At 43.9% G+C, this 16,533-nt stretch overlaps 1 protein-coding gene across 1 annotated transcript in view; it reads left to right on the top strand.

The window, feature by feature from the left end:
• Positions 1-16,533, top strand: part of CDYL2 (chromodomain Y like 2) — a 65,671-nt gene that overhangs the window by 28,113 nt on the left and 21,025 nt on the right. The window contains exon 2 of the mRNA XM_056862811.1: positions 3,706-4,300. Coding sequence (XP_056718789.1) covers positions 3,706-4,300 — 595 coding nt within the window. The remainder of the gene's footprint in view (positions 1-3,705; positions 4,301-16,533) is intronic.

The raw sequence follows: 16,533 nt of genomic DNA, 5'->3' as shown, positions 1-16,533 counted from the left end.
ACGCTCCCATGCATGCCCAGTCGGCGCTCCAAGCAAGGACGGCGATTGGTCCAGCGTTAGTAAGGGAGGCGGGGGGGAGTGCGGGGGTTGGCTGGCAGCAGGAAGTGGATCGAACACACATTGCATGTTCCCACTTTCAGGCATCGGGTGTGGAGGACGTGTTATTTTTTAAATTCGCCGTATAAGCGGATGCGCTCAACGTGGCGAAATTGCGCTCTGGAGACGTCCTTGGAATCCTTCGGGTAAGTTGAAGTGGGAACATGCAAGGAAAGCCCACAGAATTCAGAGCCGCAAACGCGCAGTGCAGACATGGCCCAGGTTTGATTCCCCACTCCTCCACATGAGTGGCAGATGTTAATCTGGTGAACTGGATTTGTTTCCCCACTCCTCCACACAAAGACAGCTGGTTGGTCAAGTTAAAGCTCTGTAAGAGCTCTCTCAACCCCACCTACCTCACAGGGTGTCTGTTGTGGGGAGGGGAAAGGAAGGTGATTGTAAGCTGGTCTGAGTCTCCCTTAAGTGGTAGAGAAAGTTGGCATACCAACTCTTCTTCTTTTTCTTCTTCTTTCTCAACCTGCATCTGGCAACCCCATCTTCTGCTGAGGGCCAGGGGAGACCTGGCAATCTTATGTGGCAACTACTTGTTCCATTTGTCACCCTGGGAAAGAAAAACAACAGCTAGCAGGGTTGCCCTCCTGTCTTTCTTTTTCTCTTTGCTCAGCTTTGGTGTGAGCCAAATAGCAAATATATTTGGATTCTTTTCAGTGACTCAAGAGATGCAAATGTGGCATAGCCACACCAGCTGAGAATTGTTTACTGATGATCTCATGATCAAACGTAGCCTTCTGGCAACAGCAAAAGAATCTATAAAGATGTATGCATAATCCTCTGTTAAATAAAAATCTTAACCTTTCATGCCTTAGTAGCTTTCTTTCAACAAGGACTCCGAAACGAGATTTGCAAATTTAAACCTCATTAATAAATGAAGTCTCCTTATTCCCACAAGGTGAGCAAAGAGTAAATACGTGAAATTTCCAGAATATTAATTCTTCCAAAATGGTTCAGTGCTAGTTTTGTCAGCTTTCTTTACTTAAGTAGCTGTGTGATAAAGTCTGTATTAACAGGAACCAGTGAAGCTTATTCTCTGAAGTCTTGGAAGCATAATCTTTGAAAAGGAATTGTGACTCCTTGAACACATATTTTATAAAAGAGATATGTGATTGGCCATTGGAAAGGAGGAATCTCTCAGTGAACATAAATGGAATTCCAAAATCTTAAAGCCCTGTCTTGGAAGGAATTTATACCACAGTTTATAATGGGGAAAATCACCACAGTGTGATTTATTCTAACTAACCAAAACTGGTTAGAATAGTGAAGGGGTGGTTGCATAAGAGATGGGAAAGCATCTTTGATCCCACTACCTGTGTGGTGTAGTGGTTAAGAGCTGTAAACTCTAATCTGAAGAACCGGTTTGATTCCACACTCCACCACATGAGTGACGGACTCTAATCTGGTAAACTGGGTTGGTTTCCCCACTCCTCCACATGTAGCCTACTGGGTGACCTTGGGCTAGTCACAGTTATCTCCAAACTCTCTCAGCTCCACCTACCTCACAAGGTGTCTGTTGTGGGGAGGGTAAGGGAAGGAGATATTAAGCCAATTTGATTCTCCTTAAAAGGTAGAGAAAGTCAGCATATAAAAACCAGTTTTTCTCACAAATTTCTGGAAAATGATCATCATTGAATCTGTTTTTATTTTTGTAACGCTCACAACATGTTGTTTGTCTCCGTTGTTTTAAAATTAAACCCACAAAATAAATGTGATGGTATCAGACTACCAAACTGAACCAAGCTTCAATTCTAGTTGTACTTAAATGGCTGAACCAGGAGGAAATGGTGTTAGCAGATGGAGTAAACCTGTGGTGGCCGATCCACAGTGAAAGGAATGGAGAAGTTTGATGGTAGAACTGCTTGTAGCTCCTCTGTCACCGCTCAAAGGCTGCTAGGCTCCTCAAAGGACTCAGATGCATTCATGCTGCATTAAAAATGAAGTACTATGTATGTAAACTTTTGTTTTTCACGTTTGCGATCTTGATCTTCTTATGAGAGAGAGTGTTTCCAAGATGAGGCCAAAAACTTCTTCCGTAATACCCCTCCAAGCAATGGATCTTCAGAAAAATACTCTTTGAACATGGAGATTTCATGTAGCCATCATCATTATTATCTGTTGATGTGTTAGCCAAAATGCTCGGTTATGAATATTTATATGGGGAAATTAGCAAATCAATAACCGGCAAGGGGCATAACCTCTTCCAAAATTCAAACAAGAGGCGGAGGCAATGGTTTCTTTTAAGAAGTTTACTCGAAAATATGTGCACAAGCAATCCAATAACACGTACACAACACACAATCAGAAGCTAGGAAATAAAGGTAGGAATACAGAGACGTTCGCCAATGTGGCAGTTTTTCCCGTGAAGAGGGGTAATACTACACCTGGTCTAGTAGCGGAGATGTCATGGGTTCCATGCGACTAATAGAAAGGAGGGAGACAGGGATTCCCGGGGCTTGACCAGCAAGTCGGGAGGGTATATTGGCTGGGCTGCACAAAACCCACACCAACAGAGTGACGGCAAGTATGAAAGGGGTCAAAGAAGGATAGATTATGGCTGAAGACTACCCCAGTTATACTCTTTTTGGGATGGGGGATGATGGGCTTACCCCCTCGTGGTTCCTATGGCAAACAAAGGTAGACAATAGCGTTAACGATCGGCTACTGGGGTGGGGCGATGGGTGATTTAGACGGGCTAACTAGAACCGATGGACCTTGCGCAATTCCAGGAGGTCCGGGAGACAATCGTTGGGTTTATTGAGTTGACACAAAGGTGCGAACAGCTGCGTCCGGGGTGAATCATTTCCTAATTGCCTGAGGTGCGGTCTCTTTGGTGCTGATACCTCAGGGCTTCCGATGGATCGTTAGTCATGCAGATGGATGCGGGGCTGGCTACGTGTCTAGTTGTTCCTTGCGAAATGGCATCTGCTGGATACTGGGACAGGATTGCAGGAAAATGGATTCCCTCTTCACTTCGGAAGGGTTGTCCTGCCCACGGATCCTTGGTGCCTGTCTCGTGGGATGATGCATGCGTCCTTCCCTTTGCGTCTAGGGCTTGCTGCATGTCTGGAACAGTGGCGACACGTGTTGTGGTGGCCAGGCAACACAGTTCAGGAGAGGGCCACTGCCAGGCTTCAGATGGACCTACCTTACGGTTAGGAAATACCTGGAGATTTTTGGGGTGGAGCCTGAGGTCGACAGGGTTTGGGGAAAGAAGGGATTTCAATGCCATAGAGTCCAATTGCCAAAGCAGCCATTTTCTCCAGGTGAACTGATCTCTATCGACTGGAGAGCAGTTGTAATATCAGGAGATCTCCGGCTAATACCTGGAGGTTGACATTCTTGCTTGTTCCCCAACTCCATTCTCACTGCCAAACCAATTGAGGCTTTACAGGGGACATGGGAGAAAGGGAAAGTGCTGAAATCAGAATTTGTCGAGGCAAACCCTAGTTTCACAACCTGACTGTCATTAAGGTAAACCATGGGTTCACATTATGTCTCAACCCAGCCTCTGTGTCTTTCCATTGCTGAATTATTTTCACTTTTGGCAACTTATTGTGGTGTTTTTTTGTTTTTTCTTTCCCCACTGGCTCTTAGGTTGAAAGGATTGTAGACAAAAGGAAAAACAAAAAAGGAAAATGGGAGTATCTGATACGATGGAAGGGTTATGGAAGCAATGAGGACACTTGGGAACCAGAGCATCACTTGTTGCACTGTGAGGAATTTATTGACGAATTTAATGGCCTGCACCTCACGAGAGACAAGAGAGCGAAGCATGGGAAGCAAGCGGTCACACCAAAATTTTTACGAGAGAGCCGAGGCTCGTCCCTGGACAAAATTTCACACAGACCAACTGACACTGGGAAGAGTAAAGGTTTGCCCCATAAAAAGAAGCGCATGGCCTCAGCTTTTCAAAAGCCAAAAAAGAGTTATACAGCCAAGCCAGCATCTTCAGGGGACAGAGCCACTAAAACCGTGTCTTACCGGACTACTCCAAGTGGTTTACAGATTATGCCCTTGAAAAAAACCCACAACGGCCTACAGAATGGAGATGCCAGTTATGAGAAGGATTCTAGACATTTTGGGAATGGCTCCCAAAAGCCAAACATGGATTTAAATGAACATGAAGGAGAACATGACCTGCCTAGCGTTCTGGATGTCAATAACGAGACGCCTGTCATGAATGGAATCGGTACGTGATTTTAAGTGTATTATTATTGTTGTTGTTATTATTGTTATTATTGCAAATGAGAGTGGCAAGAATAATTTTTTGGGTACCTTACCTATTTCCTTTGCAGAATTACGCCGCAAAGTGCTGAGCAGTTCAGTACTGTAAGGTTTATCAATTAAATGTTAATAGTGGTGATTGCCAATGGGAAGCTTATGTGCCTGAAATGTTGGAATGGTTATTTAGCAGGTGGGGAGACCGCAGTACTTTGCCTTTCTCTGATGAATATAACTGTGGAGCATAGTGTCTACGAGAGGAAACAGTGTGATGCTAAGCAGAGTTACACCTGTCTAAACCCACTGACTTCAGCAAACTTAGAAGGGTGCAGTTCCACTTAGGAATTCACTGTTGAGGAGTATTCCTAAACTGGTAAACTCTGAAGTGAGTCCCATTTTATTCAATAGCATTTGTTCCCAGGAAAGTGTTCTTAGGGCAGCAACCTAATTAGTCTTGCAACTGTAATAGGACAGTATTAATAATACCAGCCTGTGTTAAAGAGCTGTTGTAAGGCTTCCAAGAAGATATTTGTGCATGAAGCCCTTTAAACACTGAAAACTCTATGTCAGTGCTAATTCTTAGTAATTTTCCAACACCGGCTTCTCCGGCCTGCACATTCTCATAGCGTTCCGTCTTTTCATTCTCTGATTTCTTGCCAACTCTTTGAAACTCTGAAAAACTCTTTGAAAACTGAATATTTGAGCTCAAATGTACAATGCAGCATAAACAAAAAGATCCTCGGGTACTTCATCTTCCATTTATTCAAACATTGGAAAGCAAATTATATGAAAACAAAAGTTGCGTTGGGGTTAGCTCCTCAAAGACACATACGGACCTTAGGGTAATTGAGAACGTGGGAATTATTGACTGTGTCGGTGTAGAAAATACTTTCAAAATATTTTCTTGTGTAATGTTGCAAATTGAAAATTTTAATTAACAGTCATGGGGTTGCAGTGTTGCCAACCTCCAGGTGGTGGCTGGAAATCTCCTGGGATTACAACTGATCTCCAGGCAATAGAGGAGGTGATGTGCAAGACGTTCACCTGGAGAGCTGCTGCCGGTCTGAGTAGACAATACTGACCTCAATAAGCCAATGGTCTGATTCAGCAGAAGACAGCTTCATGTGTTCATAATGCTTTCCCCTGAATTTCAAGATTTAATTGTTTATTAGTTATCTTTTTTGCCTTTATTGGTAAGGATAATAGAAATGTTTATTCAACTACTGATTAACAGTAGTAGTAGAAGAAGAGTTGGTTTTTATATGCTGACTTTCTCTACCACTTAAGGGAGACTCAGACCTTACAATCACTTTCCCCTCCCCACAATAGACACCCTGTGAGGTAGGTGGAGCTGAGAGAGCTCTAACAGAGCTGTGACTCACCCAAGGTCACCCAGCTGGCTTCATGTGGAGGAGTGGGGAAACAAATCCGGTTCACCACATTAGCCTCCACCGCTCATGTGTAGGAGGAGTAGGGAATCAAACCCGGTTCTCCAGATCAGAGTCCACCACTCCAAACCACCGCTCTTAACCACTACACCACATAGAGGTCAACAACCCATGTCTCCTGAGCCAAATCCAGCCCCTTGGCCAGCCACTGATCCACTGATAGTAGGTGCGTCATTGGACCCTGCTCTATTGCCCCCATGTCAAAGTGGTCATCCAGCAAAGGTGGTTACTTGCCAGGGCTTTCTGATGCTTTCTTCTATGTTGCCTAGAACAGGGCTTCTTAAACTTTTTCCACTCGCAACCCCTTTTTGTGTGAGAAACTTTTACGCGACCCCGGGTATATAAAATAAGTATACAAATCAAACGTTTACTGATAATAAATCACAAAGAAATTTATTTTAAAACAATTATTTGGCACACATATAATTTTACCTTTTACTGTTGCCAAATTTTTCGTGACCCCCCACATTCAGATACGCGACCTCATATGGGGTCTCGACCCACAGTTCAAGAAGCTTTGGCCTAGAGCATTGATGTCTTACACAACAACAATTCTGCTCGGTTTTAGTCTGTCTCCTGTCAGGTGACCTTTTGAACATGATACGCAAGTAAGTTTGGTATTGGGCCTCCCTAATGATTCCATCACTGGAATCTGCTTGAGGTATCCCTAAGTGTAACCCAAAAACACATGGAATGTGCATAGGGAGGTGCTATGTTTTATTTTTAGATTCATTTCTAGGTTTGTTTATAACCCTTTGTTCTTGCGTTGCATGTGGAAGCGACAAGGAGTATTCGTAACTCCTAAATCCCATTCATCTCCTCTCTGAGCCAAGCAATCTCAATATCTTCTTGTTCTCCTAATATGGAAGTCTGTGCCAGCTTCCAAATATTTTTGCTGATCTTTTCTCCAGCCCTTTCTCTTCCTATTATATCCTTTCAGAGATTATGGGATCAGGATTGAGCACACTGTTGGAGGAAGGGATATCATAGTGATGTGTTCTTTTGCAGGCTCTCGTTTTCTGCCGTCTAACACTTCATGGGTTTCCGTTCACTCTTTTAGCACTCACGCGAAGCAGCAATCTTGAGACAATCATAGCAACTCTCAGTTCTCTTACTGTTTCAGATTAGGCATTTCATATTAAGCAATTTAATTTACTGGTTTACAGGATGAATATCCCTTATCCGGACTGCTTAGGACCAGAAGTGGCCCAAATTTCTGCTCTTTCCATATCTTGGAATATTTTGGAATTTTTGCATAAACATCATGAGATATCTTGAGGATGGGACCCAAATTCACTTATGTTTTATATATACTTTATACCCATAGCCTGAATGTAATTCTAAACAATATTTTAAATAATTTTGTGTATATTGAACCATCAGAAAGCGAAGGTGTAGCTACGAAGAAGAAGGGTTGGTTTTTATATGCCGACTTTCTCTACCACTTAAGGGAGACTCCAACCGGCTTACAATCACCTTCCCTTCCCCTCCCCACAACAGACCTGTGAGGTAGGTGGGGCCAAAAGGGCTGTAACAGAGCTGTAACTTGCCCAAGGTCACCCAGCTGGCTTCATGTGTAGGAGTGGGGAAACAAATCCAGTTCACCAGATTAGCCTCCGCCACTCTTGTGGAGGAGAGGGGAATCAAACCCAGTTCTCCAGATCAGACTCCACTGCTCCAAAACATCACTCTTAACCACTACACCACGGTGCATCTCACCAGAATACCTGTATCAGCTGTTAAACAAGAGCAGCAACAAACAAACAAACAACGGCAGGCTTTCAGTCTCCACCTACAATGCAGTGTACACTGTATTTTATTTTTTTAGGTGAGAGAAAACATTGAAAGCAGGCAGCATGGATCTTGCCTACGTGCCGGCTTGAAGGGTCCGGTTTTCGGATCAGTCCGGATAAGGAATAATCTACCTGTATTTGCATGTTGGCTCCCCTCTGTGTAGATTAGTTAATAGAGTCAGAGTGTAACCCTAAACAAAGCTGCATCCTTCTAAGTCCACTGACTTTGATGGGTTTAGAAAGAGCTAACCGTTTAAGACTGAACTGCTAATTGGTTTTGGCTATGGTTTTCCCTGACAAAAGCATCAAAAAGATCTTTTTGGAAAACCTTCTTGTGGCAACCTTCTGAATTTACTCCAACCCAGCTGGGCTCCAGCTTCAATGCCAAACCTTTGCTCTTTTTAAAGCTGCATATCACTGCTCAAAAAAATCAACTCTTGCACTGAATCCACACACCATTGGATGTAACATCCATTTGCTTTTTACTATATAGTACCTATATGTGTGCGTGTGTGTAAAGTGCTTCAAGTCGCAGCCGACTTATGGCGACCCCTTTTTGGGGTTTTCATGGCAAGAGACTAACAGAGGTGGTTTGCCAGTGCCTTCCTCTGCACAGCAACCCTGGCATTCCTTGGTGGTCTCCCATCCAAATACTAACCAGGGCTGATCCTGCTTAGCTTCTGAGATCTGACGGGATCAGGCTAGCCTGGGCCATCCAGGTCAGGGCAGTATCTAAATAGTATCTGTTAAATTATTACTATTGTAATTTGCCTCCTGGATGTTCCTGCCTCGACTGGAAAATATAGGATAGCATGTACAAATTCTCCCTAAATGTTTTTTGCCTTCTAGGTGGGGGTGGGGCTGAGACTCAGTGGTAGAGCATCTGCTTTGCATTAATAAGATCTAACGTTCAGCCCTGGGCATCTCCATTTGAAAAGGACCAGTTAGGAGGTGATATGAAAGACCTCTGCCTGAAACCCTGAAGAGCTGCTGCCAGTCAGTGTAGACAAGACCGACCTTGATAGACCAATGGTAGTGACTCAGTATAAGGCAGGTGTCCTTAGTAAGGTTTTCAAACAAGCAGCCACCACCTAACTCCAGGTACAGCTGGGTTTTATGGGATTTCTTGAAGTGTGGCAGTTGAGTTCCCAGGCTGTAAGCCCTGGTTGATCTTTGCCTAGAGACCCACAAGGAAAAAAATATGCCATGCTGGTCTTATTCCTTACATTACCAGCCTATGATATGGTTGCTTGTAAGGTGCTGATAATACACACCAAAAAGCCTACTCAAGTCATTTCAGTTGAACTTAACAGGTAGCCCCCAAAAGAAAATCAGGAATGATTTTTCACTGTCAGATCAGGATGTTCTGTTTATTTAATGCTGCCAGTTGAGAATGGAAAGAAATTTGGAGAGTGATGCTATCAGCATGCAAAGAATACCCAGTGCGCATTCGCTCTCTCTGTCTCTCTATCCCTCTGTTTGTCTCTGTATTTCAATTTTGTGGGCTCTATTCAGTTTCAATAGGAGCAATTTCAGGTGAGCTCAATGAATCTGAATTATGAAATTCCACAGCATTTGGGAACGTGATCCATAAGCATACAGACTGATGGTGTTTTGTCTGTAAATATCTGTTTCCTGTGTCAAATGGCAAGCTTAACATGCTCCCAAAGGGTGTAGCTTCAGAATGCAAAGTGAGGGTGTTAGAATGCCTCCTCAAGGCAGGGATCTTTACATATAGAAAAGTAGCCTGTCAGGGAAACATCTACGATTTGTATTGCTACGTGGGGATCCTAGAACAAAGCATCAGTGTAGATGGATATTTCTGGATGGCTCTGAGCAAACAGACAAAACCCTGAGAATTTTCTTTAGATGAAATGTACTCTGCTGTTCACACTCCCACTCCGTTCCCTTCCCTCCTGCTTTGTTCATGCCTCAGCAGCGGCAAAAGCGAATCTGGATTTTGATCTCTACATTCCTCATCTCTGGGCTTGCTTCCTCGGAGAGTCCTTTGCTTGCCAGGTCAGGATTCCAGCTAATATTGCTTGGTGGTGGCCAAGAGACACACACGCGTACGCCACAGCCAAGCTGGCAAAGAGATATGAGGCAACCAGCTTGCAATAGGGGAAGGAGAGAAACGTCAAAGAGGAGGAACCTGTGGTTGGGCTAGAGAAGAGCCATCTAGACCACAGTTTATAAACCTATAGAGCTTTAGACTGGAGGGGTCTGAAAAGCCAAAGAGCTCGTCAGAAGGGAAATGAAGTGCATGGCAACTCCTGCAAAGGTGTGTCTAACCTTTATTTCTAACAAGGACTAAGAGCTGCCATATAGAGAGAATACAGGGTATCTTCTCTGTGATATGAGTTTGCCCAGAAGTGTTTTCATGCCATCGCTCTGATGATGCCCTCCATGTCCTCACCTCAACCCAGTCACCCACTGGGTGACAGCCACTGGTTGACAATGCTATGTTATCCCATCTTTCCTCCAGTGACCTCTCAGTGGCAGAAGTTATTCTCCTTTCCTCCATCTTTTGCTTCATGGCAACCCTGTGAAGCAGGTCGTGTTGAAAGAAAGAGGTTGGTTGATGTCACAGCAAGTTTCATGGCAGAGTGAGGATTTGGACTAGGGTCTCCCCAAGGTTAGTCCAACATTCTAACCAAGAGTCCAACTCCCCAGGCTTAGACCAACAATCTAGCCAACAGTCCAACTCCCCAGGCTAAGACCAACAGTCTAACCAACAGTCCAACTCCCCAGGCTTAGTCCAACAGTCTAACCAACAGTCCAACTCCCCAGGCTTAGACCAACAATCTAGCCAACAGTCCAACTCCCCAGGCTTAGTCCAACAGTCTAACCAACAGTCCAACTCCCCAGGCTTAGTCCAACAGTCTAACCAACAGTCCAACTCCCCAGGCTTAGTCCAACAGTCTAACCAACAGTCCAACTCCCCAGGCTTAGTCCAACAGTCTAACCAACAGTCCAACTCCCCAGGCTTAGTCCAACAATTTAGCCAACAGTCCAACTTCCCAGGCTTAGTCCAACAGTCTAACCAACAGTCCAACTCCCCATGCTTAGTCCAACAATCTAGCCAACAGTCCAACTTCCCAGGCTTAGTCCAACAGTCTAACCAACAGTCCAACTCCCCAGCATAAACAGTACACCAGGGTTCAACCTGCTCCAGCAGGGCATTTCTTATAAGCTATGCAGTGAATGTTGAGAGTCTCCCTTGTAAAACTGCAATTGCCAGGGCTTCTTGAGGAGAGGCAATAAACATTAAACCAACATTCCCATAATCCTCTGCAGTCAGTGGTTGCCAGCCAATCAGGTCAGATTGGAAAAACTCCTTTAATTTGAGCTGCTGCCTTAAATGTGCGAAATTTAGCTCTCTCAGCTATCAGCCACCAGATGTCAAAAGTTCCCTTCACTCGCCCGGCCCATGTTGGCCAAACCCTTGATAACATACAGAACATCTGTTGAGGTTTCTCTGGCTCGCAGTGGTGTTCCGTCGTCTTCCAATGACATTGGCGGTCATCTGTTATCACACTGCTGTCTTCTCCTTTCATGATACTGTCAGTGAGAGTGATTGTCAAGTTCCTTGACAACACTTTAAAAAAAATTAATCCCGTAAATTCTTTCGCTCTCGCTCTCGCTCTCCCTCTCTCTCCCTCTCTCCCTCTCCCTCCCTTCCTTGAACGAAGTCTCTCTGCCACCTGCTAAAGAATACTGGTTTCACATTTTGCAGCAAACTGTTCCTTTCTTTTACTTTTCTATTCCGGGGTGATCTGCAATCACAAATGCTAGTTTCAGTCCCAAGTAGGTTCATATTTGTTTCTTTTGCTTTTGGGCAGTTGATACATTTCTGCCACAAATATTCTCTTTACTAGATCATACTTTAAGGCTGAACAAATCATTGTAGGTTTTGTTTTTTTTAAGTATCCCACAGAGGGTTTAAGTTTCAGGGCAACATCTACAGCGCACAGAACTGTTTTGTAGCTAGATTTTGCTTGTATTTTGAATAAAAATTAAGTCCAAGTCAACCATTAAAGCAGGGATGGGGAACATCAGGCCCGGGGGCCATTTGAGGCCCACGAAATCATTTGGTCTGGCCCTTCATAGGTCCTGGCAGATCTCTAGCTCAGAAGGATCTAAGACTGGTGATCCACCCCCTCCCACGGACAGGAATAACCTCTATTCAAGGCAGATGTGAGTTTGTTTTGCGGAGAAAAGGAACCTTTGTTCCCCCTTGCATAAGAGTCATTAGCTATGGAGCTGCTAGGACCACCCAAGAAACTGTATTAACCCTTTCCCACCTGGGCCATGGAAAAACGTATTGGTCGGCTAATTTTTAACTTGATAATTTTGTATGGCCACAAATGATATTATAAATATCCAAATGGCCCTTGGCGGGAAAAAGGTTCCCCACCCCTGCATTAAAGGGTCATGTTTGTCACAAAGAGTATGGGAGAGTATGACAATTTTGTGGCATTTTTTAATTTCAATATATTATTTTTTTAAATGTCTGTTCCGCTGCCTCCTGCTCACAACTATTAGAGATCGCTTGCCAAATATATTGAAAGGTATTTTAAAAAACCATGAAAGATTTGGTCAGCCATGAAAAGTTCTACTGCAGAAATAAAACCTTTCCTTTATCCCTTAGAAGCTCCTTGATCCATTGATCTTGAGCAGTGTAAATCTAATGTTTGAGGGATATAAGGAATGAAATAAATCTTGACAATGACAATGTAGCCTTGGGATCCCTGTCACTTAATAAAAAAGGCATTATGTCAGACACAGCAGCATTAGATATATGTTAAAAGGGGAGCGATATAACGTGATCAAAGGTCCTCATAGAAGCGGCATTGCAAGAGGGCATGAGCTAATGAATCAATAGAGCCAGAAGAGCAAGGACAGTCCTGTCTGGGTATGGTATATTCAAAATTCTGCCCTGCGTAACCATAGAGGGGTTAGCATTCAGTCTAGCTAAACAGAAGGCTCTAGAAAGACGAGGTGTTGTCAAATAATAAGTATAAGCGGGCAAAGCAGAAATAAAACCATCAATCCCAAAAGGTTCCTAGGAAAATAGGTCATAATACAAGCCCTCCGGAAAGCTTCTGCTGAAGGTAATATACAGAGCCTCCAGCAGGCAATTCCAGAGGACCGTGAGATCTTGCTAGTGTGGATACCACAAAGACCCATTCAGCAGGAGGAGAGCAAGTGGGCACTGAGAAACCCAAGACATGTTTTCAAATCAACAGCAATGCCCCCAAATCAAGAGCATGTCTTTGAAGTTCTTCAAAGCTAGTTGTTGGCAGCTACCAATATTCCATTTTCTACCTCATCTGATGGCCACATTCAAGAAGTGTCTCTCTTTCCACCCTCTCCTCATAGAACCAGGGAGAATATCACTCCCAGATTCCACTCTAGCTGGTAGTCATGACCGGTGTGCATCGACAAGTTACTTTGCCCGTTGATCAGCATGTATTGTTGGTGTCTGAGCCATGAAATGAGACCGTGTGTGTTCCATAACTGTATGAAACTAGCAACCTGCATTTCAAAATTGATGGGGCAGGAGGCAGAGAAAGTCTCAAGCCAACAGCTGACACAAAGGGTGGTCCCATGATTTTCCTGAAGATTATCTTTGTGCTTTTCATCCTAGCTGTTTTTTTAAAAAAAATATTTTGTAACAAAAGGGGAGGGGGTTCAGAGACAAAGAAAGGGAATAAGAAGAAAAAAAGAAAAAAATTGGCAATACAAATAATAAAAACATCAAAAAGTCTATTACTGTATCATACATACTTTGCATGGTTATAAAATCAAGATTGCTTTCCTAGTTTATGATTATCAATATAAGTTTCATTACCTTATTAATTTTATCATCAACTACCATTAACTTTTCTGCCATTTAATATTACTATTGTTAAACCTTAATATATTGATAAAATTGTTTCCATTTTTCATAAAATATCTCATTGCTCTGATCACTGTTTACCAGATTAGTCATTCTAGCCATAGTGGCATATTCAAAAAGTTTTTCTTTCCATTCTTCTATATCTAGAAGCGACACCTGCTTCCATTTACTTGCTAAAACAATTCTTGCAGCAGTTGTGGCATAATTGAAAAGATCTTTAGATTACGCTGGTATACCCCATCAGAAACACTAGCTGCTTTTAATGAAGAAACTAGACATGGTGAAGGGTGATCTGTGAATTTATTTATTAAATTTATTTATTAAAGTATTTATATCCAAGCTTTTCTCTTGGCTCAGGGCGGCTAGTCAACCTCCTGCTGTTTTGGAAACTGCAAAATAGTAGCTGCAGAAGAGATATTTGGATTGGGGCCATTGTATGAGTGTGGGGGAGGGAGTAAACTCTTTCTTCCATGCTATTTTTCAGTCTCAGTCATACATACCCCAGGGCTGCTATTTAAAACCAAAGAGGAAAACATATAGGCATCTATATGTTACCTGTGTAATTTTCCTAAGGGCAGGGTATAAACATCAGCTCTTATGGTGAGGGGAGCAATTGATATCACAAAAAATGGCAACGAGATAAAGGGTTTAGTCCTCCATGTCATAGGCTTGATATGAATCTACGTTTATGAGATCTCTCATCACCAAATCTAGTTTAACCCAATTACAGGCAGAAGTTTAACCCATTCAGCTTTCCCCTTCTCTTGCACTCCAAACCAGGAAAGGCTGCACCTGTTGAATGGTCACATCTCCAGTGCAACTGTTAAAGGGTCAGAGAAAACATAGCAAATGCACCGCAAGACAATTTCAGTGGCATCAAACTATTTCCCTTCCATCCAATGCATAAAGCCATCCAATTCTCTCGCTGGGCATAATCTGACGAATCGCATTTGTTTGCTTTGGTTGGTCATTTTGTGAGATACAAGCAGCCTGTGCAATTTCAGCTGCTGTTAGATTAGGCAGATTTATCCTGAATGAATAACATAGCCAAGCGTGCAGTGCCTAACAGTCCATCATGGTTTCTCTATCTTCTGCTTTTGCTGTTCTTGAGTGCCGCAAACAGATCTCCTGTGGGCTCGCCTTTAGTTAAATTTCTCTCCTCTCGTGCATCTCCTTTTCTCTTTGCTTGGCTGACTGCTGTGAGGTTAAGAAGGTCTCTTGTCGACCCATCAACTCGCCCGCTAGGTCCTCTTCTTGAACAAACGAGGAAACAACAATGAACGAGAGTAGGCTGATTGCCTAGCATGTGCTGTTGTGTTTGATTCCCCTGAAGGATTAATCCCTCTGCCCTCTTCTCTTACCATCTGTACTTCCAACAGCTGTTACTTCTTCCTCGATGGTATGTAGATTACTGGTGTGGTACCCTGAATTCAGCCCTCATCTGGTACCAATTTGCTCGTATCTCATCTTCTGCAGTTCTTCAAACTTTTCTGTAGCTGAGCTAACCGTGTGCTTCCGTAGACCTCATTGCACGCTAGATAGGGTTGCCAGCCTCCAGGTTCTAGCTGGAGATCTCCCGCTATTACAACTGATCTCCAGCCGATAGAGATCAGTTCATCTGGAGAAAATGGCCGCTTTGACAACTGGACTCTATGGCATTGAAGTCCCTCCCCTCCCCAAACCCTGCCCTCCTCAGGCTCTGCCCCAAAAACCTCCCACCGGTGGCAAAGAGGGGCCTGGCAACCATAACACTAGGAAAGATGCCAAAACTGTGCCTGTAGAATCTGCCGTTAAAACTGTGTTACTTCTGAGGTTTTTTTTTTCTGTGCGCATTATGGTGCCATATTGTGGAATATACCCACAGAATTGGAATGAGAGCAAGGAAGACTACACCCCTTATCACCCTAACGATCTTCCTGTTATGAAATAACACCTTCGGATAAGAGTGAGGACATCTCTAATGGCACCACAGAGGGCAGAGCCCAAAAACTCCTGACATTCAGAGATGCTTAGTTGCGAAGAGAGAACTGTCTTGGTCAGTGTTGTTCTTTCCACTTTGCTATGACTCCTCCAACATGACGGCAGGAACCCGAGGCTAAAGCATTAGCCAGAAATTAGGCTAAAGAATAAAGGTGGCATTAAAATGTTTAACATAAATGAATACTGCATTTGGGAGGACCCCCTTTTTTTTTTGCTGTAAGTCACAGTTGAATTACGGCGATCCCGTAGGGTTTTCAAGGCAAGAGACATTCAGGGGTGGTTCGCCATTGCCTGCCTCTGCGTCACGAACCTGGTATTCTTTGGAGGTCTCCCATTAAAATACTAGGCAGGGTCAGGGCTGAGAGTGTGTGACTGGCCCAAGGTCACCCAACAAGCTTCCAAGGCGCGAGTGCACCTTCTCTTTGCAGTTCTTGCAGGTGCCAGTTCAGACCCTGGCAACCCCAGTTAAAAGGAAATCCGGTAGCCCGGTAGGAAAAGGCTTCTGCTTGGAACCCTGGAGTTCTGCCACTTGCCGAAGTAGATAGATCTAAGCTACATGGACCATGGTCTCAAGGATAAGCCCATTTGCTAAGTTAATGTGCCCCTGTGGGTCTCAGTTGCTGTGCTCCTGTGGGCTTCGCCACGTGAGCGGCGGATGCTAATCTGGTGAAGTGGGTTGGTTTCCCCACTCCTACACATGAAGCCAGCTGGGTGTCACTACACACAAATTAATAGTCGCTGATAGTACTGTCCTCCATGAAGTTGCTATTCTCCAGCATGGTGTAGTAGTTAAGCATGGTGGTTTGGAGCAGTGGGCTCTGATCTGGAGAAGTGGGTTCGATTCCCCACTCCTCCACATGAGCGCGGACACTAATCTGGTGAACCGGGTTGGTTTCCCCACTCCTACGCATGAAGCCAGCTGGGTGACCTTGGCTAGTCTCAGCTCTTTTAGAGCTCTCTCAGCCCCACCTACCTCACAGGGTGTCTGTTGTGGGGAGGGAAAGGGAAGGTGATTGTAAGCCGGTTTGATTCTTCCTTAAGTTGTAGAGAAAGACGGCATATAAAAACCAACTCTTCT

This window comes from Euleptes europaea, chromosome 17 (genome assembly GCF_029931775.1).
Source record: "Euleptes europaea isolate rEulEur1 chromosome 17, rEulEur1.hap1, whole genome shotgun sequence".
Classification (NCBI taxonomy): Eukaryota; Metazoa; Chordata; class Lepidosauria; order Squamata; family Sphaerodactylidae; genus Euleptes; species Euleptes europaea.
The sequence above is the reverse complement of the archived record's forward strand: the minus strand, read 5'-3'. Positions and strand labels throughout refer to the sequence as shown.